The 24,752-nt window shown below is 42.0% G+C and overlaps 1 protein-coding gene across 1 annotated transcript in view; it reads left to right on the top strand.

Moving 5' to 3' along the window:
- Positions 1–24,752, top strand: part of F9 (coagulation factor IX) — a 102,463-nt gene that overhangs the window by 45,963 nt on the left and 31,748 nt on the right. The window contains exons 5-6 of the mRNA XM_044268792.1: positions 4,929–5,063; positions 5,919–6,145. Coding sequence (XP_044124727.1) covers positions 4,929–5,063; positions 5,919–6,145 — 362 coding nt within the window. The remainder of the gene's footprint in view (positions 1–4,928; positions 5,064–5,918; positions 6,146–24,752) is intronic.

Here is a 24,752-nt window from a genome sequence, read left to right on the forward strand (position 1 = left end):
TCCACGTACATTATAGCATTTAATGGTTCATACAATCTCACATAATTTAATCGGTAGTGGTTATATACTTCTGGCTGAACAGCTGCAGATCCACTGTATGAGTTTACATAGTCTGGTAATTACTGTTTGATGAGATGCTTGTTATTAACATGTCTGAGTAAGCAGCAATATGTGGTGTGGTTGCAGTTTTTTGTATCTGTTGCTTCTACATAGTGATGGACGAACAACGTTCGGGACGATTCGCGATCAAATGTTCGCGAACCACGCGTTCGCGGACCCCATTCACTTTAATGGCAGGCGAACCTGAAAAACCTTCAGGTCATATTTGCAGCCAGCAAACACATACTAGAAGTACACAAACAGTCCTACAACATGGACAGTGATATACCAGAGGGGTATTTTTCTACCATGGAACTGTATGGCGAACAGACGTCACTGTATGGCATCAGTTTGAGGTATCTGTTAACTCATACATTTTTGGTATGCATTAAATGGATGGCAAAAATAGGATGTGAACCCAGCCCTAGTGTCAGAATAAGCATCAGTACACAGCGGAGCAGCGTGGCGGAGAGGGGAGGCCGCCATGTACTGACAGAGAGCTACCTGGTCCTGGTGGTCAGAGATGAGGACTGTGTTTCCCATGGATCATTTTCCACTGGGAAATACAGGGCACAGTATAATACACTAGAATCTATATAATATAAAGATATTAGCCCTACCCCCGAATAATAATACAATTAGGTGGTCATTTATTATATAGAAATACGTCAATGTTAGGCGTATTTCTGACACAGATTGAGGCGCAAAGGTCCATAGCACCGCAATCTGCCTATTTTTCCTGCTCATGCAAGGTCTAAATAAGGATGGCAAGGGCGGGGAAAGGGATACAGGTATGGCCATCCATTTATTGGATACCACCGCCATACATTACCGGATAACACTTCTGTACAGTGACCGGATAACACCGCCATACTGTGACCGGATAAAAGGGTATAAGAGGGTACAGTACAGGGAATAGCTAGGGGAACTGCGCAGGGTGTGGTAAGAGGACACAATGCAGAGTGTAAGGGGGCACAGTATGGGTTGAGGGACACAGTCACATGACCCTGCAACATTAGAAGGTCCTTATGGTGAATGCCACCATAATGAGAAGCAGAGGTTGAGACAGTGGTGTGATTAGAATGGCTAGAGATAAAAAATTTAACTGTCGCCCAGTACAGGCCCCAAAAATTAGGCAATAGGCATTCACCTGACAGCAAAGAACTTTGGATTCTGTGGCTGGAGGTGCATTACGCGGTCACAGGATAAATATGTAACAGTCGGCCAGTATAGGCCCCAAAAATTAGGCAATAGGCATTCACCTGACAGCAAAGAACTTTGGATTCTGTGGCTGGAGGTACATTAGGCGGTCACAGGATAAATATGTAACTGTTGGCCAGTACAGGCCCCAAAAATTAGGCAATAGGCATTCACCTGACATAAAAGGCCTTGTATGCCGCTTATTGCACCCTTCAATCAGTATTTGGTGGAAGAAGGTGTATTGCACCCCTCAATCAGTATTTGGTGGAAGAAGGTATATAGCAATAGCACCCCTCAATCAGTATTTAGTACAAGAAGGTATATGGCACCCCTCAATCAGTATTTGGCGGAAACCGGTATATGGCCCCCCTCAATCAATACTTTGAAGAAGCAGGTGTATTGCACCCCTCAATCAGTATTTGGTGGAAGAAGGTATATAGCAATAGCACCCCTCAATCAGTATTTAGTGTAAGAAGGTATATGGCACTTCTCAATCAGTATTTGGCAGAAAAAGGTGTATTGCACCCTTCAATAAGTATTTGGTGGAAGAAAGTATATAGCAATAGCACCCCTCAATCAGTATTTTGTGGAAGAAGGTACATGGCAGCCCTCAATCAGTATTTAGCGGAAACAGGTACATAGCACCCCCCTTGATCAGTATTTGGCGGAAACAGGTATATGGCACCCCTCAATCAGTATTTTGTGGAAGCAGGTGTATCACAGCCCTCAATCAGCATTTAGTGGAAGAAGTTATATAGCAATAGCACCCCTCAATCAGTATTTAGTGGAAGAAGGTATATGGCACCCCTCAATCAGTGTTTGGCGGAAACAGGTATATGACACCCCTCAACAGTATTTGGTGGAAACATGTATATGGCACCCCTTAATCAGTATTTTGTGGAAGTAGGTGTATTGCACCCCTCAATCAGTATTTGTTGAAGAAGGTATATAGCAATAGCACCCCTTTAATCAGTATTAGTGGAAGAAGGTATATGGCACCCCTCAATCAGTATTTGGTGGAAAAACATGTGATGCACCCTTCAATCAGTATTTGGTGGTAGAAGGTATATAGCAATAGCACCCCACAATCAGTATTTTGTGGAAGAAGGTATATTGCACCCCTCAATCATTATTTGGCGGAAACAGGTATATAGCACCCCTCAATAAGTTTTTGGCGGAAACAGGTATGTAGCACCCCTCAATCAGAATTTTTCGGAACCAGGTATATGGCACCCCTCAATCAGTTTTTGGCGGAAACAGGTATATAACACCCCTTAATCATTATTTGGCGGAAACAGGTTTATGGCACTCCTCAATCAGTATTTTGTGGAAGAAGGTGTATCGCAGCCCTCAATCAGTATTTGGTGGAAGAAGGTATATAGCAATAGCACCCCTCAATCAGTATTTGGTGAAATAAGGTATATAGCACCCCTCAATCAGTATTTGGCAGAAACAGGTATATAGCACCCCTCAATCAGGATTTTGTGGAAGAAAGTATATTGCAGCCCTCAACCAGTTTTTTTTAAAAGGACATTTGTGGCCCTGTTAGCTAGCGTTTGGTGTCCCTAACTGTCCCTGCGCCACACAGCAACCTCTCTCTACTCTGTCAAAACACATAATGTAAAATGGATGCCAGGTTCTGTTATAGGGTTGGGGGGGTGTCCATGGGCTGAAACGTCTTAATTGGCTGTCCTGTCCCACCTGATGGATGTGTCATGGGTCAAAGTTCGGCGCTATGGAAAAAAATATGGCGGATGCGAATATCACCATATGTTCGCATGTTCGGCGAATAGCGAACAAGTAAAGTTCGCCCCGAAACGACCGCCGGGCGAACCGCAAGGCGAACCGCAAGGCCATCTCTACTTCTATAGTCCTGTGCAGGAGCAAACATATAGAATGTTCAGACACACAGGGGCCCAGATCGGTGTAGGTGCTCACTCAGTCCCTGACATCTCATGATATGTCAGTTATATGAAGATGTAGAGCATCTATTCTTATGACTTATGCTGTGCCATTTCCAGAAGTGTATGAATGAACTACCGGCAGTCTGCACTAAATATCTGACTGGGTGTTACCAGTTGGGGGTGGGTCCCTTCACAGTCTGACATTATCCAATCAGTGCTGCATGTGTTAGACTGCATGGGCATACCACAAACTGGTTACACCCATCTGGACCTTTTCTGCAAACTGCTGGCAAATCATTCATAACTTCTAGCAGGAATAACAAAAGAATGCCACAATTATAAGAATAGATTTTCTAGAAGCATTTTTACATGAAGAAAAGTAATTATAATTACTACAACAGACATGTGAGGATAGGTGACAAGTCTAAGTCCTTGCTTTTCTTGGCCTTTTCTCACACTTCTCATGTCTCTATCAGAAATGACCCACAGTATACACTTTATCATCCTTGTCAGCCAATCACAGAGCCATTATAATTGTCTATACTGCCATATGATTGACTGATAACCGATACTGCAGAGTAGTCAACAGTCACATTATCATAGCCCTGAGGATTTTATAATTTTATCTTCACTGCCCTATACAACCCGGGATGATGCCTATAGCTGCAGGGGAAATTATGAGAATCTGGCCACTTTGGCTGAGCAAAAAATACAGGTTGCAGGTATAAATGCTGAAGGGGCCCCACATGCTGCTTTTGCAAAGCGGCCCTCAGTTGTGTTATGCACCCGTACCAAAGTTATATATTGCATGCACCCAGTTTTCACCATACAGTTACTAGTTTCTTGATGTATCATACATAGGGCATATTAAAAATAAATATTTTTTTACGTCAACACCAAGACATGTGAACATAGTAGAGTAGCTTTAAGGAGTTCTAGCTGAAACCCAACCCTAACATCTTGGAATCTCTCAGTCACCTAAAAGGTTTATAACATGGTGGTACCATGCCTTGTTTTATTGGATTCTAGCATGTGAGTCTATGTAGCATGTTGAAGGGTCTGGCTTTAAAGGTTATGGATACCTTTGGAGGCAATTTCTTTTATTATTGTACAGTACTCTATTAATTTTGGGCTAAAAGTCTTTTTTTCAATTGGACTTTATTAAAAATGTTCAACAGTTTTTCCTGTATAGCTTTCACTTATAAATACTCATTATAGCTCACTTTTTAGCAGTTTGATAAAAACTGAACTATAATGAGTGTATGAGCTCTCAGAAGTTTAGAGATAAAGGCTACAGAACCTGCTGTTAGTGTTTTCCAAAAACAGCACGACTTCTTCCACAGGCTGTGTGCCTTATTGCAGCTCTGCCCCCATTGACTCCAATGGAACAGAGCTGTAATTCCAGACACAACCCCTGCACAGAGGTGGTACTGTTTTTGGAACAAACAATCATGTTTTTCTAATCTTGGACAATACAGTGTGTGCCAGTGGGGTTGTCCAGGATTACTGCATTACTTTTTCCAAAAACACTGCCAATGCCTATATTTAGTGAATGAGACAAAATTTTCGGAACAGAGGAAACTTGTCCTCTGACTTGTAGATTTATATAGTGAATAGAAATACAAGAGCAACCTTTGGAGATAACCTTTAGTTCACACTATGCTGTTATACTAGATCATGTATATCTTTCTACAAGATAGACTAATGGTTTCTCTTGGATTCCAGCATTGCCAATCACGTGCACCATTAACAATGGGGGATGCCACCAAATGTGCAAGGAAGATCCAAGTAGAAAAGTTGTCTGTTCCTGTGCAAGTGGTTACAAGTTAGGAGAAGATGGCAAGTCATGCGAGGCAGCAGGTAATCAACGGATTTAATATTTTCTATGCCAGTCATGAAGAAGGATATATACGGTGGTAGATTCTGATTACTGGAGTAAGAGCCATGAGGAGGCAAACCTTCAGACCCAATGGAATAAACATATATAGTAATATGGAGAAAATTTGCCATTACGGAACAAAAATCCCCACCATATGGCATCTGCATGCTATTGTAAGCCAAAGGGGCCAAGGTCTACCCATCCTAACCAAAACAACCCACTCAAAAGGTATACAGTAGCCTCAAAATACCCACCCTGTACCATATTGCGTGGCTAGAATGAGCAGACGTAGGGAGTAGCAAAGTGACCCTGCATTATATTATCTTCTAGACTCATCAATGGTGGAGAAATGTTGAAAAGTATATTTTTAACCAGAAAAGTAGGAAGACAAGAGTAGAGCAAGTGGGTGGAATCCAAACCATATTTTTTCTGGTCTACTACAGCTTCAAGCAAGATGTGACAAATTAAGTTGCGTTCACACAGCAGTACTTGCAGGCAGTGTGAGGACAGTCTTTGGTTCATCAATTTTGTTTCAAAAATGTTATAAGATGTAGAAAAATGAATTACTGCCTTTCGCTCTTGGGATTTATCTCCACTCTTGTTATAAAATAAACTTTCACTTATCCTTATTCATATAGTAATGCTATAAAAGGTCAGCCACCAGTCCACAGACCAAAAAAAATTACAGGTCCACCAACATTGGCAACTGATGTAACAAAAAGTAGACATACAATCCAAAAATATATAAGACTAGATTAGATAATCCAGGGTGAGGCCGAAATGAACCTCTATTGACTTCATTTATTTATAATTCTCCTTTTTTTTTTTTTGCATAGTACAATATCCGTGTGGAAAGGTCACTGCACCAGAAGCTTTACCAAAAGATGTTACCCGTTCTATCATCGATCTTGAAGATTATAACGCCACCTCTGTTACATACCATAACTCCACAAAAAATCTCCAATCAAATGGAAGTTCAGATGACATTGTGCCTACAATAGTCGATCCAAACGTGAGGATTGTTGGTGGAACAGACAGTCTAAAGGGAGAATTTCCATGGCAGGTACAGTAATTGATCATTTCAATGTGATTACCTCAATGTTAGGCGTAAAGGGGTTATCTGAGACCTAAAACCTGATCCTTAATCTAGTCCCCTATTCGACTTTCCAATTTACTTACCTTTCAAATTGTGCCTTAGCAGAGAAGAGTAGTGGAAAACTAGAGAGGTTGATGGGGAGGAGCCACAAAGGGGGGCTTTGTATCAGCGCTGAAGTCGACATCAGTGCTGGGGATTATGGGTCTAGACGACTCTCTGCAGCGGGTGTGTTGAAGTGAAGCCGGCTGGCGCATCATGTGACTGCAATTGAGAGCGGGCGAAAAGGACACAACTTTGAAAGGCAAGTAAATTGGAAAGTTGCATTGGGGACTAGATTAAGGCTAACTAAACAAGGTTTTAGGTCTCGGATAACCCCTTTGAGGCCCACATACATATTTGTGTATTGTTCTGGTTCAGCCAACAGTCTCATATGTATGAGGAGCAACTTACTCTTCCCCAAAAAATGATGTTAGGGGAGAGAAGGAATTGGTGAAGTGAATATTTTCACCCTATCCTTTTCTTCTCTCAGGAGATAAACTATCGCCAGAAGTGACTGGCAGTGGGTTTCTCCTCTCCCCACTGAATACACATTTGGCCAAATCGAACATGTATGTGTATGATATCTCTTGGCCAAACAATTGAATGACAGTGATTGAATGTGTATGGCTATCTTTAGTCATACCGTAAAGAGCTACAGTGGAGATCAGGAGCTGGACATAAGCAGGTGCCTGAAGAAGGGAGTATTAGCACCTGAAACGCTGTGATTGATGGATTCACTTTTTGTGGTGATTACAATAAATTCTTGAATTTTGCAAGCAATCCATCCTAGTGATGTTTCTAATTTTGGCTTTACCTGTGTTGGAGTTCAGGTCAGAGGCATGTTAAAGGCTTGCCGTTGGATGTTGGATGTTGGATGATGGTAATCTATCCTTTTTTTAACATGTGTTTGACGTTAGTGTCCATTTTTTTTTAACTAAAGATTTTAACTATATCCAAGGAAGTAGGAAGTATCTAGATAAAAATGATTATGTTGAACGGATGGAAACATATTTTCTTATGTTTCAGGACCTTTTCCATTCACTGCAATGTAAAGAAAAAAAAATTTCAATATGTTTTTTTGCAGGACAAAAAAGTGTGGTATGCTACTTTATTCTATCCTGCAAAAAAAAAAAAAAAACACATACAGAAATGTAAACAGTGACAAACAGAATCAAAAGTATGCACTGTATGAACATTTGCCTGACTATAGTCTATAGTTATGTCAAGCCATACATTTCTATACTTTTTTCTGTTCTGTTTAAAAACGTATCCTGATGGAGGGTTGGTATTGCAGTCCGCCCCGAGTGCCTGCTCTCAGGGGGGAGCCACAAGCAATGAGTTCTTCCAATACAGATGGAAGCGCTCATTGCTGGAGCTCCTTCTCTCCTTCAGGCCTGCAGCGCACAGTACAGTACAGCTCCTCCCATACAGTACTGCAGAGCGATGTGTGCCTGAAGGGGGAGAACTGGATGTGAACTTCAGGAACAGGACAAGGTGAGTAGTTACAGGTTTTTTTTTCCTTTGTTTTATTAACACAGAGAGGGCACAGAGGGCATTACTACTATAAAGGGGGCACAGAGGGAATTACTTCTATAAAAGTGGCACAGAGGGCTTTACTATTATAACCGGGGCACAGGGTTTTACTACTGTGAAGGGGGCACAGAGGGCATTACTACTATAAAGTATTTCAAGCATGGATTTGACTGTCACAAATGCACATATGCTGTGCTGGTGCACAGAACTTGCATAAAATGGCTGCCACCGCCGCCCGCCTGACTAACAGACGGATAAAAGTTATTTTTCTGGGTCACTGGGCTCAGGGCAGGGCAAAAAGATTGTGCCCTGCACCCACAAAACTAAATCTATGTATATCGCTGAGTTAACAAGCACTTCGATATTTTGTTTTTTTTGGAAGGGGGGGTATCAATGGTACCATACCTGATGGGAATAGTAAATCAGTTTGGTCTAATGTCAGGTCGCAGGGTAAATTGGACAAAATCGGTGTTGCTCCCAATTGGCCACGAAATAGTGCAGGAGGATTATAATGTGAAAATACTGAAACCCACTGAGTCTTTCGAATACCTCGGCATTAAAATCAGCTCGAGGGTTCAGGAGTACCTAGAACTTAATATTCACCCTTTGCTTAAAAGGGTGAAAGAGAAAACAAGCGCTTGGCAAAAACTGTTGATTCGTCAGGTGGACCGAATCGCGATAATAAAGATGGTTTTGTTGCCGCAGATTTTGTACATTATCTCCTCCTGCCCTGTGTGGATAGGGGATCCTTTTTTCAATGCATTAGAAGGAGTGATAAATGTTCTTATCTGGGGGAGAAAAAGGGTCAGGCTGAAACAAAAATATTTATGGCTAGATGAAGAGGACGGAGGGTTATCTGTTCCATGTTTTCGAGGCTATTATTATGCATCCCAGCTGCAGTGGTTAATGATGGAGGATGATAGACTGCGTCGTTATTTGGGAGGGGATTTTGGAGGTCTCCAATACAATATTATTAGTACTTTAGAAACCGGAATTATAAAATTAAAGGGCAGGCAGTGCCCAATTAGCAACATGATTCACTTGGTCTGGGTTAATGTTAAAAAGCTACTGGGTATAAATTATTCTTTAAGGTTCACTCGTATTTGGGGAAACTTGAATTTAAGGGAGTTTTGGAAGTTAGAAGATTATGTATTCTGGGAGAGAATCTGTGTCACAGATAGTGGTGGATGGACAGGTGAAGACACTAGAGGAAATGGGGTTTAGTGTAGATTTAGATAGCCTCTCATGGTTTAGATATGTCAGATTAAAACACGCTTTTGATTCAACTGAGAATAGAGATTATTTAAATACGAAATACTCAGAATTTGGGGATTTTTGTTATCATGGAATTGGGAGTAAAGTATCAATTTCTCAGATTTATAAAAAAAATAAAGAAGGGGTTAGGAGGGGTGATTAGATTTAATAGTGAGAATAAATGGGCACTAGAGGTGGAACCTGGCACTTTGGATTGGAGAAGTAATTTATAAAAGTATAAAGAGGAGCACCATCTTGAGTAGTTTCCGACTGATGCAGTTTTTTTATCCTCCACAGGACTTATATAACCCCTCGGGTATTAAGTAAGATGTACAAAACAAGGGATGCAAAATGTTGGAAGTGTAGAGAGGAGAATGCAGATTTTACACACTTGATCTGGTACTGCCCCACTGTGCAGGGTTATTGGACCCAAGTTTTCCAGGACCTTACTAGAGTAACGGGGTGTTATGCCCCAATGGAGATTACGGTAGCAGTATTGGGAGATATTAGGAAAATTAGGGTGGATAAAGAAAGTGAAAGGAAATGGGAAAAAGGATTAATGCTCGCGCGGGTGGTGCTGGCCAGAGGGTGGGGAGTGGACAGACCTCCAAGTGTCGCAGAGTGGAAAAATCTATGCGAGAGGGTGCAGAGATATGAGTATGTTTGCCCCTGGGGAAAGAGGTGTAATAATGAATGCAAAAAATTAAGTAGGAGGGAAGAAGGATGATACAAAGTCCTGAAAAGAGATTACTGGAAATAATTCGCCTTATGGATACTCCCAAGACAACCGAGGGTGGAGGGGAGGGGAGGGGGGGGGGGTATATGGTATTGTTTTTATGTATTCAGTTTTTCTTTTTTTCTTCTTTTTTTCCTCTTTGTTAAATGAAAGTAATCCAGATTTGGATAGAACTGTTATTGCCTATAGCAATTTGGTATTACATTTGGGCATATATCTGTATACTTGTAATGCTCAGTCTCTGTGTTTCTGGGACTATCTTGTCGCGTTTTGTTTTTGTATTTTATATGAAGAAAATGATAAATAAATATAAATTTAAAAAATAGCTGCATTTGAAATACCTGTGCAAGAGGGGTTGGATACATAGTTCAAATATTCAAGAATTCTGGTTTTACATTTTCTTGAAGTACTACCCACATATACAGGGGCGGTGTGTCTGCCATACCCTCATTTTTGCAGTACCTCAATAATAATCCTTATAATTTGCACTTTGTTAGTTCTTTTGATAGGACCGAAATACATTTTTGGGACACAAAAAATCTGAATCCGATAGTTAAGTACATGGCCAACAGCCACAGGTGCCCCTGTAAATTCAAGTGTGCCACTGTCCTCTTGACAATGATACAATTGAATTCTCCAGTAGGGCACAAGAGCCCTGCTGTTCACCCTTAGACCCCACAGGCCACTATATGCGGTGTTGTCTCAGGATGCAGGGTGGAAGAGGCCTGAGCCTGCTTCTGAAATAGTGGCTTGGAACAGGCCATTACTAGTGGCAGTCCAGCCAGTATGCTGATGGTTGGTTTGGTTTAGTGCTATGGCCTGCATCTTAAGCCCCCCCTGCTCCATATGTTATTTAGAAACAACTGGAAGATGAGGAGGACAGAATGTAGCAGTTGGTGCTGGCCACTACATAAGGGCAACTTCTGGTGAGGTATTTTGTGCTGTACTGAGGTACTTGGTTCTGCCGAGATGGTATTTTCTGTTGCACTATAGTATTGCTGACCCTGCTTACTTGTGTAGGCCTTGCCTATTTAGGTTAGCTTGCCTTCTTTTGATTTAGACCCAACCACAACATGGAGGCCACTTTTAGTTTTTTTTTTGTCCAGAGCCACTTTGAGTTCCTAGTCTACTTTTGTCTCATATAAGTCAACATTTGGCTGGGAGGGGTCCTGACTAATCAGCTGTGTTTAGGAGCAACTGGTGCCTGAAAGTATACACTAGATGGTGCCAGAGGCAGTAATGTGTGGTTTCCAGCAAAGGTGTATTGCAGCTTAGTTCCCATGAATGTCGACATGACCACTACACCATGGACAGAGGCTTCTGCTTCGGGTATTCGTCTACTAAATAGTTTGTGGCATCTTTGTCTGCCCAACTGTTGCATGTGTTAACCGTGTTTGTAGTGATAGTGCAAACTAGTGCCACGATGCAGCCGACAGCGTCTGTTTTAACAGAGGAGAGACATGACATGTGGCTCAGTTGATGTCCAACTTTAATATCTCAGTATCTTGTAATAATATACAGAAGAGAAAATAGGCAACCCTATAGGTTAACATAACAACAATTATATTCCATCTATAGTTATAACACTAACCTGTTTTAACAGAGGAGAGACATGACATGTGGCTCAGTTGATGTCCAACTTTAATATGAGCACCAGGCCCTAACTCTCCTCAACCAGTGTAATCATGTTAGAGCTCCCTCTAGTGACAGCCTTATGTTTTTGTGCTGTTGGGAAGTCTGAATTTAACCCTGTCACACACTCCCCCTGTTTTTTTAATAAGTGTCTCCTGACATTTATGCATGGAAGCAACCATAGTTCAGATCATCGCAATCGGCATATGTTGCTGGCAAAAAGTATGAACATGAGGGTATATAGATGGGCCCCTCTACCTCTGGGGAATCACAGTGCTGTTCGATCACATCTGCATGAACATTCCATTTTTGGAAAGATGGTTTTCCCAGGGTCTCATATGTGAATATCTTCTTTGGTATTCTTGTTCTCTGAGAATAGTCTGATTGTCGTGGAGGACTGTCATGTCTCTGTTCTTCAGGATCATTTGGTATAACTGCATCCTTGTCACACCGTGAATCTACTTGTTGTGAGGATGGTGCTACAGACCCTTCTGTAAAGTCTATGGGCAAGTCTTGGACTTCCTCATCTAATGAGCGATGGCTTTTCAGTTGTTCTTCTGCAAGTTCTATAGGCAGGTCTTGAACATTTTCCTCAAGCATACTGTGATTTTCCCGCTGTTGTTGTGAGGCATTGAGATCCCTAGGATAAAATTCTTCAGCCTCAGCTCGTAGTTGAGGAGTGATACCTTGCTCACTGTATTGAAACAGTTCCGGACAGTAGTAATACCCTTCATCTGAAGAATCTGAGTCTGTGCTTTCTGCATTGCTGTTTACTTCAGGTCTAGCTACTGGTCTGGTGTGAATCCTCTTCCCTGTTTTTCTTGGTGTGTTTTCCAGAGGTAAATCTCTGACAGGAAGCAACAAATTGCGATGAATCACTCTTGTTGGTTTATTGCCTTTTTCTGATTTAACTTTATAAATATGTTCTGGCCCTATCTGTTCAACCACCCTGTATACATCTTTTTCCCAGTAAGTGCGGAGTTTCCCTGGCCCTCCCCGCTCTGACAAATTCCTTACAAGAACACGGTCACCAGACTGAAGAGCGACTCCTTTGACATGCCTGTCATAGTACTTTTTCCCCTTTTGAGATGACTTTTGGCTGGTCTCAGATGCAATTCTATACGCTTCCTTCATTTTCAAAGCCCATTTCTCAGCATAGTCTTGAGGTGAAGCTGCTCCGCTTCCATTATCCAGGTCAAATATCAGATCTATTGGTAGACGAGGTGTCCTACCATATAGCAGGTAGTGAGGGGCGTAGCCAGTTGCCTCATGCCTGGTACAGTTATATGCATGGACTATGTGCGGGAGATACTCTTTCCACTGAGTTTTCTTTTCTTCTTCTAACGTCCGAAGCATTTGCAAAAGTGTTCTGTTCAGTCTCTCAACTGGGTTGCCTTGTGGGTGGTACGATGTAGTCCTAGAATGGGCTATTCCTGACAACTGTCTCAACCTTCTAAAAAGGTGGTTCTCAAATTCCTTGCCTTGATCGTGATGTAATTTTTCAGGATATCCAAATACAGGGATGAAATTGTCAAAAATCTTCTCTGCAGCTGTTTTTCCCGCTTTGTTGCGAGTAGCATATGCCTGGGCAAAACGGGTGAAATGGTCCATGACTACCAGTATGTATTCATAGCCACCTCTGCTCTTCTCCAGGTGAAGGAAATCTACTGAGACAAGTTCAAAGGGAGCACTTGTTTTAATAGCACCCATAGGTGCCCGGTCTGGTACTGTTGGATACTTCTATTTGAGACAGCTACATCTTTTAGTGACATAATCTGTTATCTCTTTCTGCATGAAAGGCCAGTAAAATCTTTCTCTTGCAAGCTGCATCACTTTATCTGCTCCACAGTGGCCCATGTCATTGTGTAAGTATTTCAACACTATTGGGGTTAGTTTCTCTGGAACCACTATTTTGTTCTGCCGTAGTAAAATGTCATCTTTCACACTCAGTTTGCCCCAATCATGTATGAGTTGTTTCCCTCTCCTTCCCAGGTCCGTTTTGTCTTCCCTTGAGGGTACGTCCTTCTTCAGTTTCAGATCCATCACCACTCGAATATCTTTGTCTTCTGCCTGAGCAGTTCTTAGCTTATCCTTTGTAATCATTTCCTGAGGATCAATAGCTCGAAATTTTTCTTCAACTTCTGGTTCTAGGGCTAGTGACATGGCCCAAAGATCTGCTTCATCAACCCTTGCATTGCTTCCTTTCCATATAGCAGAGATAGTCTGTGATGGAATCACCTTTGTAAATTCATCTTCATCTTCGGCCGTATTCAATGGCATCCTTGACAGAGTATCAGCATCTGCATTTTTCTTCCCTGGTCGATATTTAATATCAAAACAGAAGTCAGCTAACTCCCCTACCCATCGGTGTCCCACGCTATTTAGTCTTGCTGAGCTGAGGACATAGGTCAGGGGGTTATTGTCGGTAAAAACAGTGAAAGTCGAAGCATAGTACAGATAGTCCCGGAACTTATCACAAATGGCCCACTTCAAGGCTAAGAATTCCAGTTTACCTGAGTGCAGGTGATAATTTTTCTCCGTGGGTGTCAGTGTCCGTGAACCAAACCCAATAATACGTAGTTTATTCTCCTGATGTTGGTACAGCACTGCAACCAACCCATCCTGTGATGCGTCAGTATGCAAAATAAATGGCAGGTTAAAGTCCGGATAAGCAAGAATTGGGGGTTTGGTTAGCAACGCTATTATCTTGTCAACAGGTTTCCTGATGCTTTGTTGTCCATTGCACTGAGGTTCCTGAGGGTAACTGTTGTGTTCTTCCTGCCTTTACATGCAGCCTCTCCTTCGCTAAATTATTTCTACTTGTCTTCTTGGATTCTTTCTTTGTCTGCAACAAGTCATATAGAGGTTTCGCAATTCGGGAGAAGTTTTGTATAAAGCAGCGGTAATAACTCAAGAACCCCAGTAGTTTTCTCACATCTCCCACTGTCCTTGGTGTTTTCTCTCTGACTGCTTGAATTGCTTCTGTATCTTTTGGGTCCAGTCGAATCCCATTGCCTGACACAAGTCTTCCTAGGAACCTCACTTCTTTTTTGAAAAGTTCACACTTATTTGGTCTCAACTTAATCCCATATGCACGCATTCTCTGAAAAATCTTTCTTAAACTTTCAATATGTTCTGGAAAAGTCTTAGAATAACACAGAACGTCATCAAGATAAGGTGAGCAACCTTCATCTCTCAGACCTTCCAGGGTCTCTTCCATACACCTTTGGAATGCTGCTGGGGCATTCATCAAGCCAAAAGGGATCCTCACCCATTCATGTAGCCCCCATGGTGTACTGAATGCTGTCATGTGCCTTGATTCTTTGGAGATAAACCCTTGATGGTAAGCACTTCCCTGATCCAAAATAGAGAACCATGAGAATCCACTCAGATTATCTAAAAGATCTTGAGATCGTGGCAGGGGATGCCTATCAGGTACAGTCTTCTTATTTAATTCTCTGAAGTCAATGCACAGTCTCAAGCTGCCATCTTTTTTCCGTACACATACCACAGGTGAGGAGTAAGATGATTTTGACTTGCGTATCCACCCCCTCTTCATTAGCTTCTGTATATAATCTTTTACTTCCTGATATAAGGGTTTTGGTATGGAATTGTAGGACTTCTGCACTGGTATCTTGTCTGTTAAATTGATCTGCAGATTCAGATTAGGAATACACCCAATGTCTTCCTCCTCTTTTGCAAAAATGTCAGCCTCCTCCCACAACATCTGCCTAGCAAGTGTCTGCTCCTCTTCAGTGAGATGCTGTAGATCTACTGGCGGATTCCATTTCTCGCCTTGTAAGCTTTGGGCATTTGCTTGCATCATGGATATTGTATTCCTATTTTTTTTTTGTGTCGTTTGTTTTGCAGGTTTAATCTCATCCACAGGGATCTCTTCCATAATTGGGTAGATCATGCCTAACACAGTCCTTGGTTGAATGTATACAGTATGTTTAGTGGTGTTCTGAACGGGAATCTTTATCTGTTTTGATCGTCCCCTGTGTATCTTCACAAGTGTAGGGAATGCTTCCAGACCCTCAAGACATTGACTGGGCAATAGTGGCTCAAACAGCACTGTTTCCTCGCCAGGCCAGGGACCAACATTACACCGAATCTCACATGATTTCCCTTTCAGGACCCTTATGCTTTGACTACCTGTATATATGCTACGTACCAACTCGTTATCTTTACTCATGGGTGACAATACAAGACCCACCAAAGCATTTGCTTTACATTTTCTTACATGTAATGCCTCACTTAATAGTATGGTGACACTACTTTGATCAGAGTTACCACTGTCAGCATTTTCTTTAATCAATTCTTCAATTGCATTAAACCCTATAATTGGGGTAAAGGGGCAATGTTGGCTAACTAACATGGGTACAACCATAGTTACCTTTTCTCTATTATTCTCAATTTTTAGTTCAAGCTCAACCCATCCATCATAAGGAATAACAGACCCATTTGCCGCTTTAATTGTTAAGCATTCGTTTTCTCCTAACAATTTCCCAATAGGCTGTACTGTAGCGTGCTGTTGGTATTGTTTTATCCAGCTTGCAGCCACAATACTGATTTGGGACCCTGTGTCAACAAGTGCTTTTGTGGACACACCTCCCAGACTGCAAGTAAGCAAGCATTTATCCCCTATCAGCCTGGCTACTTTCCTCCTGTCCCCACTCTTTGGTTGGAGGGGCATTTCACTAAGTTTTGTGACTGTCTGGGACTTGTCTTGAGAACTGATCACTGGTTGTCCCTCACCTGTGACCATTCCTCGTTTCCCGAGAACCTTTTCTGTTTCATGCAGCCACGTGCACTGTGACCTTCCTGACCACATTTAAAACAATGCCAACATTTTTCTCTCCCCTCATGCACACATTGCTTACATTTTGGCACAGTCTTGGGTTTAACACTGTCATTCACTACCTTCACCGGACCATGTTCATTCTTTTGTATTGCCCCTGCTTGTAGCAGCAATTGTACATTCTTTGTGAGAGCAGCAACTTGTGTTGTCAGCTCTACCAGAGAGGGTTGATTGTCACCAGCCTGGTGTCTGGATTCTCTTCCATCCTGTGTCTGGATGACATTGGCAGTAGTCAGCCTGGATCTGCCACTTAATCTGGCTTGCCTCTCTGCTTCTATTCTGGCTAGCTTGGTAACTATTTCTAGCAGCACATCATCACTTGTAGATAAGTCAGAAATATATAGCTTAATCTCTCTTCTAATCTCACTATATTTCTCACTTAACCCCTGATATAACGTGTGAAGAAACACTCCTTGTACCAAATTCTTGTCATAGGTAATTGCAGCACCAACTTGTTGGGAAGACCACAAAACTTTCTGTTTTAGCCCCATAATTCTATACACAAACTGCTGCGGAGTTTCTTTATCATGCTGTTTAGCGTTCATCAGTTCCTGAAACAAGTCAGTGCTGCTCCTGTCCTGAAGATGTGAGCGCAGGAACCTTTTCAGCTCTGCTACAGAAAGATCCTCCTTGTTTACCAGCATCTCCTTAAAAGTTCCTGGTTTCACAGTTTTCAGCACAGTTCTGATGATTTCTGACTCTGAGTATCTTTCTTGTATACCTTCATCAATCTGTCTACAAACACTGCTATATGTCAGTTCAGAGTCCCAGTCTGAAATTTGTCCACCATGAATTTTAAACTCCTTTCTTGGCAGGTAAGCTGCTAAGTCCTTTAATGTAAACCCACTTTCTGCCATTTGCCCTGTCCTGTCCATTGTGTGAATTGTGCTGTGCTCTCTGTTCACACTTCCATGTGGAGTGTCAGAGTGTCTTTCTCCTAGCAAGGACTCAGCCAGTTCTTTTATCTGAAGCAGGTATGCCTTGCCACTGTCCTCCATGCTGTACACCGCTTCTCCCTGTAAATGTCCCAGGATGTACTCACAGATCTCCTGCTCACTTGAACCTGTAGCTTGGGGAACTTCTTTTCCAGCGTCTCCCTGAATCTGTACAGCAAGTGAGTGCAGCTGATCCTCAGACAATGTGTGCAGCAGCTTCTGGATCTGCCACTGCAGCTTCTTCACTGATGCTGCGTCCACCATCTTAGATCCTGTATAGCTTGCTTGAAGCCTCCTCTCTCCCTTTACTGTAATGGCAGCCTTTTCACTCTGTGACTGTCTTGCACGATAATTACATATCACGGACGAGCCCCCAAATGTTACCCGTGTTTGTAGTGATAGTGCAGACTAGTGCCACGATGCAGCCGACAGCGTCTGTTTTAACAGAGGAGAGACATGACATGTGGCTCAGTTGATGTCCAACTTTAATATCTCAGTATCTTGTAATAATATACAGAAGAGAAAATAGGCAACCCTATAGGTTAACATAACAACAATTATATTCCATCTATAGTTATAACACTAACCTGTTTTAACAGAGGAGAGACATGACATGTGGCTCAGTTGATGTCCAACTTTAATATGAGCACCAGGCCCTAACTCTCCTCAACCATGTGTAATCATGTTAGAGCTCCCTCTATTGACAGCCTTATGTTTTTGTGCTGTTGGGAAGTCTGAATTTAACCCTGTCACACATGTCAGACTCCTGCCAATGTGATATTGATGATCTGTTCCTGAGAGTAGGTCATAAATGTCTAAGCTCCAGAAAGCACCTTTAAAATACATTCTGCAGACTGTCTACTCAGTCATGGAGAACTGAACTGTAATTTTTCAGGTACCTTAGTTCCATTCACAATATCTAAGGATGTGTCCCCCAGAGGACTTTGTGGTGCATTGCATTTTCTCTTAGCTGTAAGACACTGCTTTGACTCCAAGCATCTTTGCAGTAGGACAATATCATGATGCATCTTCATGTAACTTCAAATAACACCCTGCAAACACCTTTGTGAAGTTGTCACAAAATGTTTCAGTAATGTAAATTAAATGTGCAAAGTTGTAAGAAAAGGGAAGAAAGGTGAGTTTGTCCTGAAAGACATCATCACCTGTTTTACTCCAAACATTGAATAGATGTACAAGTTTTGTCCCTTGATGATGGGTTAAAGTATACAAAGCAGTGAATTGTAGTCTCTAAACTCTGTTTAAATAGGAAACTGGTACTGCCCTCTAGTGGGTGAATGGCTGCACTACACAAATGAACAGCATTACATTTGGGTTCTAGACGCTACACAACTTTGTCCTAAATATCTAACATTCTTGGTGTACAAAGCCAAGTTTCTAAATATATGATTAATGGAACAATGCTCTCAATGCGTATCTTAAACTAACAGTCTACAAATAACTCCCGTATCAATGGGATATTGTATGCAATGCAAATAAGATATCATGGTGTGCTTGTGTGTCATGTATCTTTTAAAGAGGTTGCTTGATTTGGATAGGAAATAGAGAGGGGTCTCCAATCTCCATGCTTTGGGACATAAGATCAGCAGCAAACCATATGTAATACAACATTTCTCATGTGCCCAGCATGGATGCTCCCTTTAGAGCTATGAAACATGCTGGATACAACTTGTAACTTTAGCTAATAAATTGGGTCCCAATAAGCTCAATGTACCCTATGAGGGCCAACGTTGGCAGCAGTCTCCGACCCATGGCTCTTCGACTGTTGCAAAACTACAACTGCCAACATGCTTTTGGGGCTGAAGACTGCTGTAAAGGATCACATTTGCAGACTGCAGAAATAATTTGTTCCTGTGCCCCCCTCAGCAGACCCTTATATTTCTCACCCCACAGGAGTCTTGCATACATGTTAGGCTAAATACATTGGCTTTACATTTAGCATGCATGTTTGGAAAGGTCCTGACTTGATAAACATGTCCATAGCCTTGCACAGTCAGATGGAGGACAAAAGAGTGTCCTTTTAGTCCCCACCTGGCCATTATATGTCAGTATACACATGGTATGGGATATCCATGGGATAGTAGACACTTGGCGGCATTTGTTTTAAGTTTGAGTCAATGCAATGCATATCATTTCCAGGTCTTCAATGGGCTTTATCAATTGGTGGCAGCTAGTCAAGGAAAATATAGCATTTTTATAAATATCCTGCCTTTCTTACCAGAGCCATAATTTTTTTAGTTTTCCATTCACATAGCAGTATGAGGACTTGTTATTTGTGAGACAAGCTGCACTTTCTAAAAGCATCATTTAATATTGCATAAAACGTGGTGGGAAACTGGAAGAAAAAATCCAAATGGGGTGGAATTGGAAAAAAAATGCAATTTTGCCAGTTTTATGGCTTTCATTTTTACGGAGTCCCTTGTGTGGTAAAACTGACCCATTATGTTCATTCTCCAGTTCAGTACGATTACAGTGATACCACATTTTTATTGTTTTGCTTGTGTTTTTTACTTTCCTTCACCATTTTCTGACCCTTATAACATTTTTATATTTATAAAAACTATGGAGTTGTGTGAGGATTTCTTGTGGGGCATTCTGTAATTTTTATAAACAGGAGTGGATCTAAAACAGAGATGACACGTGAATGGAATATCTGCATGTCTTCTATGTTTTGTACGCACTCCTGCTTTTGGCCACCAAATCATAAACCAATTCTGATGCAACCATATAGGCTTTACAGCTGCTATACAGACAGGATCTGTTGTGTCTCATTTTAACTTTTTTCTGACCAATCAAAAGAAAGGTCAAATAAATGGTGATTTCAAGAAGGCTAAACAAGGACAATAGCGACCCCGTCATAGAGTGGGGAGGGTGGTAACAGCATGGAAGAAGCATGAGGAGACCACCAAGTGGCACAATGACAGGATCTGGAGGTGGCGGCAGCTTCAGGAGGCCACAGAGTGGCACAATGACAAAGTGTGGAGGTGACAGCAGCAGTATGATTAGGCCACAGAGTGGCACGGTGACATAGTGTGGAGATGGCAGCAACAGCAGCCTGATATCACAGAGTGGCAAGGTGACATAGTGTGGACATGGCATCATCAGGAGGCCACACAGTGACATAGTGTGGAGATGGCACCATCAGGAGGCCACAGAGTGGCATTGTGACATAGTGTGGACATGGCAGCAACAGCAGCAGCAGCATGATACCACAGAGTGGCACAGTGACATAGTGTGAAGATGGATGATTTAATCTGATGCATCAGGCATTGGTAGGTGGAAATCCTGGCTGATCCACGCCTGATTTATCTTGACAAAAGTAAGTCTCTACACTACTACTCTACACAAGTAAATAACAGAAAAAGTGAACAGCAAATATTTTTCTCTTTTTCTCTAGAAATATGACAATAAACGATTTTAGCACAGATAACATCAAATGTGAACTGCATCAATTTTTCTTGTATTGTAGTAAAATATGACAAGAAACGCTTTCAGCGCCAATAACACTAAATGTGAACTGTGTCTATTTTTCTCGTATTGTAGTGAAATATGAAAATAAACCCTTTTAGGGCAAATAACAGCAAATATGAACTAAGTCTATTTTTCTCTAGTAATATGGCAATAAACGCTTTTAGCACAAATAACACCATATGTAAACTGCATCTATTTTTCTCGTATTGTAGTAAAATATGACAATAAACGCTTTTAGCGCAAATACCAAATGTGAAATGAGTCTATTTTTCTTGTATTGTAGTGAAATATGACAAGAAACTCTTTTAGCGCAAAAACAGCAAAAGTGACCTGCGTAAATAATTCTCATACAATATTGTATTAAAATAGGCCACTAAATGATATCAGCGCAGTTAACAGCGGACCCGCATATATATTTATCTTTTTCCACAGATAAAAACCACTAAAGGCTTCTCAACATAGCACTTGCACCCCAATAACTAATTGCTGGAATGACAGAGCTGCGTTATGAGACTGTCTGGATCCCCAAGTAAAGTTTCCCTGCACTTGTAAGCGTCTATTCACACGTCCGTTGTTTCTTTCCTGATCTGTTCCGTTTTTTGCGGAACAGATCTGGACCAGATCTGTACCCATTCATTTTCAATAGGTCCTGAAAAAAATCGGACAGCACAATGTCAGATTTTTTTTTTAGGACCCATTGAAAATGAATGGGTACAGATCTGGTCCAGATCTGTTCCGCAAAAAACGGAACAGATCAGGAGAGAAACAACGGACGTGTGAATGGACCCTAAATCGCTTTTTTTCACAATGAGGATTTTCCTATGACTCTCCCTAGCATCTGCACACGTCTCTCCCTGCCTGTGAAATGATTCCTCTCACTATCCTTTCCCTGCACTAGGAAACAGCTTCTTTCCCTTTTTTTTTTAAACAATTAATTTTTCTTTCACTCTCCCTAGCGCCTGCATACACATCTGTCCCTGAACAAAGTATGATAGTGAATGGCAGACTCTAAGGCTACTTTCACCCTTGCGTTCGGGGCTCCGCTTGTGAGTTCCGTTTGAAGGCTCTCACAAGCGGCCCCGAACGGATCCGTACAGCCCCAATGCATTCTGAGTGGATACGGATCCTCTCAGAATGCATCAGTCTGGCACCGTTTGGCCTCCGCTCAGCAGGCGGACACATGAATGCTGCTTGCAGCGTTCAGATGTCCGCCTGGCCGTGCGGAGGCAAACGGATCCGTCCAGACTTACAATGTAAGTCAATGGGGACTGATCCGTTTGAATATGACACACTATGGCTCAATTTTCAAACGGATCCGTCCCCCATTGACTTTCATTGTAAAGTCAAAACGGATCCATTTGCACTATCATTATCAAAAAAAATAAAAAATAAAATTCTGAACGGATCTAAGCGTTTGCATTATAGGTGCGGATCCGTCTATGCAGATACCAGACGGATCCGCTCCGAACGCAAGTGTGAAAGTAGACTAAGATGGCTGCCATATTTATAGGGCTGCAACATCACCTGGCTGGCTGGCTGCTGATTGGCTGCATGCATGGCATTATGGGTCATCCTGCCTTCCCAGAGTTCATTGCCCCATGTCCTCAAATGTGTAGCTGCCATTTTATCCGCCACTGTAGCCGACTCGCCGCCATGTTAGGAAACATTGCAAATCGTTACAACGAAGCGCGAGGAAATTCGCATTTGTTCAGAATCAAATTTTTCCTAAAATTTGCAACGAATTCGACTTCGTCAGCTTCCATTTGCTCATCTCTAATGGTATGGATGGCCCATCCAGGGTTAACATTCCTGGCATAGCCCTTGTAGGAGGTTAGGTGTGGGCTGGCCCCACGCCGAACCTCAGGAGAGTCTAGAGTTGAGTTCTAAGAAAGAGGAGGCAAAGTCCATGTTCTCCCTATTCTTAGGCCCACAATGCTACAGAGACTCAATGATCTCTGCATGATCTACACGAGGAGAAAGACAGAGGAGTGAACTGGAGAATCTAGAGTCTGCATGGCTGAGCATTAGAGTCAGTAAGGTAACCTGCTACTAAAAGCTGCTAAGATTTTACTGCTTTGAGGGACACCATTAAGACACTTAAACTTTGACATGTTGTGGCCAGACGATCCTTCAAAAAATCCTGTATCCCACAGTAGACACTACAGCCATTATTGCACCAGTACAATTGTCCACCCAAGGTTCTGTTGGAAGAGACTTTAGCAAGGTAGAGAGGAAAGAGGACTATAATTCCCTTGCCTAAATCCTTACATCGCTATCTAGGAAGAATTGCACTGTGCACAGTTGGAACTGTGTCTGCTATAATTGGATGTACTACAACTCCTATTTTGCAATTCAGTTAGGGGAGACGTTTATTCTGCTACATCTCACCTGGTTACTGACTCCTGCACCATACGCTGACCATTGCACTGTACCTACTCTGAACAATACAGTAAATAGACAGATAGATAGACAGATAGATAGATAGATAGATAGATAGATAATAGAGAGATGGATGGATAGATATAAGATAGATATGAGAGAGAGATATACATAAAAAACTGAAGAAAACATAGCGATGAGATCTGACAGATTATAGTACATTAGAATTGTTACCTCACTGTTACCGTAGGTTTCTATTTTTTCCTTCATCATCATTAATCTTTTTCAGATAAGCCATTTCTCTCATTCCCCGGATTGTACATTAGATGATATTATCCACTGTTGTTATCTGTTCTTTCTGTGCTGCTATTTTTTTACGCATATTGATCTTTTTGCTCTAGTACATTGCCTTCATTTTCCGCTCTCACAATCATACCATTTTATTATCTTGTTGATAATAGTGCATTTTGCTCTGATGGCACTAATTGGATGAGACATTAAACCTCATAATATTTCCCATCATTTCAAACACGTTATTATGACTGTAGTTTAGCATTAGTCTTTATTAGTGTTGATCGAGCACCAAAGTTCTCAGGTGCTCGAGTAGAACACTTTGGGATGCTCGGGTGCTCTACAGAGCACCCGAGCACAATGGAAGTCAATGGGAGAACCCGAGCATTAAACCAGGCACCCCCTGCTCTGAAGAGGGGAGGGTGTCTGGTTCACAGGAAAAGGTCAGAAATTGCTGGAAACACCACTGAAATGGTTCTGGAACAGCATGGGGAGGATGTCTGGATGCAGCTTTGACTCCCAGGTCGCTGCTGGGAACGATGTTGTCCGAGTAGTACACCACTTTTACAGACTAACAATAATACGCACAAAACTGAAGATAAAATCGATTTTAAAGAAAAAAATGTTAGGAAACATTCTTTTCTGTATATTTACTTGTATATAAAGTGCAAGTGCTGCCAAAAGTTACAAGGAAGAGGCACTCTGATACAACCTGTATATCACATAAAGGAGGGCTTCATTCACATTGTGATACAATTGTTCAGGTAGTGGGACTCCTACATCCATAAAGCCTATGCACTAAGTGAAAGGGATGCCAAAAATTACAAGGAACCGGCACTCCAATACACCCTTTATTACACATAAAGGAGGGCATCATACACACCCTTGAAAAATTATGACTGATGGCCTGTGGTAACCCTCTAAAACATTAGGAGCAAGGGCCTGCTGGTGACCCTTTAAGACATTAGGGGCGAGGGCCTGCTGCTGATCTGACCATCTAAAACATAAGGGGCGAGGGCCTGCTGGTGACACTCTAAAACATAAGTGGTGAGGGTCTGCTGCTGAGCTGACCCTCTATAACATTGGGGTGAGGGTCTGTTGTTGACCCTCTAAAACATAAGGGGTGAGGGTCTGCTGCTGAGCTGACCCTCTAAAACATTAGGGGCGAGGGAAGCCTAATAATAAGCATGTTGATAAAATAGAGGAGGACGAGAAAAGGAAGAGTCAACCTGTCAGCATTTTCAGTTGCCAGGCAGATGCGCTTATTGGTTATTATGCCCCCAGCAGCACTAAATGACCCGCTCTGACTGGCGACAGGGCAGGTCTGCACCTCCAAGGCATAGAGGGCCAGTTCGTGCCACCTGTCCAGCTTGGACACCCAATCGTTGTAAGACACAGAGGGATCACTGAGGAAGCTGACACGAT

The sequence above is a fragment of the Bufo gargarizans genome, chromosome 9, assembly GCF_014858855.1.
Source record: "Bufo gargarizans isolate SCDJY-AF-19 chromosome 9, ASM1485885v1, whole genome shotgun sequence".
NCBI classification, from domain to species: Eukaryota; Metazoa; Chordata; class Amphibia; order Anura; family Bufonidae; genus Bufo; species Bufo gargarizans.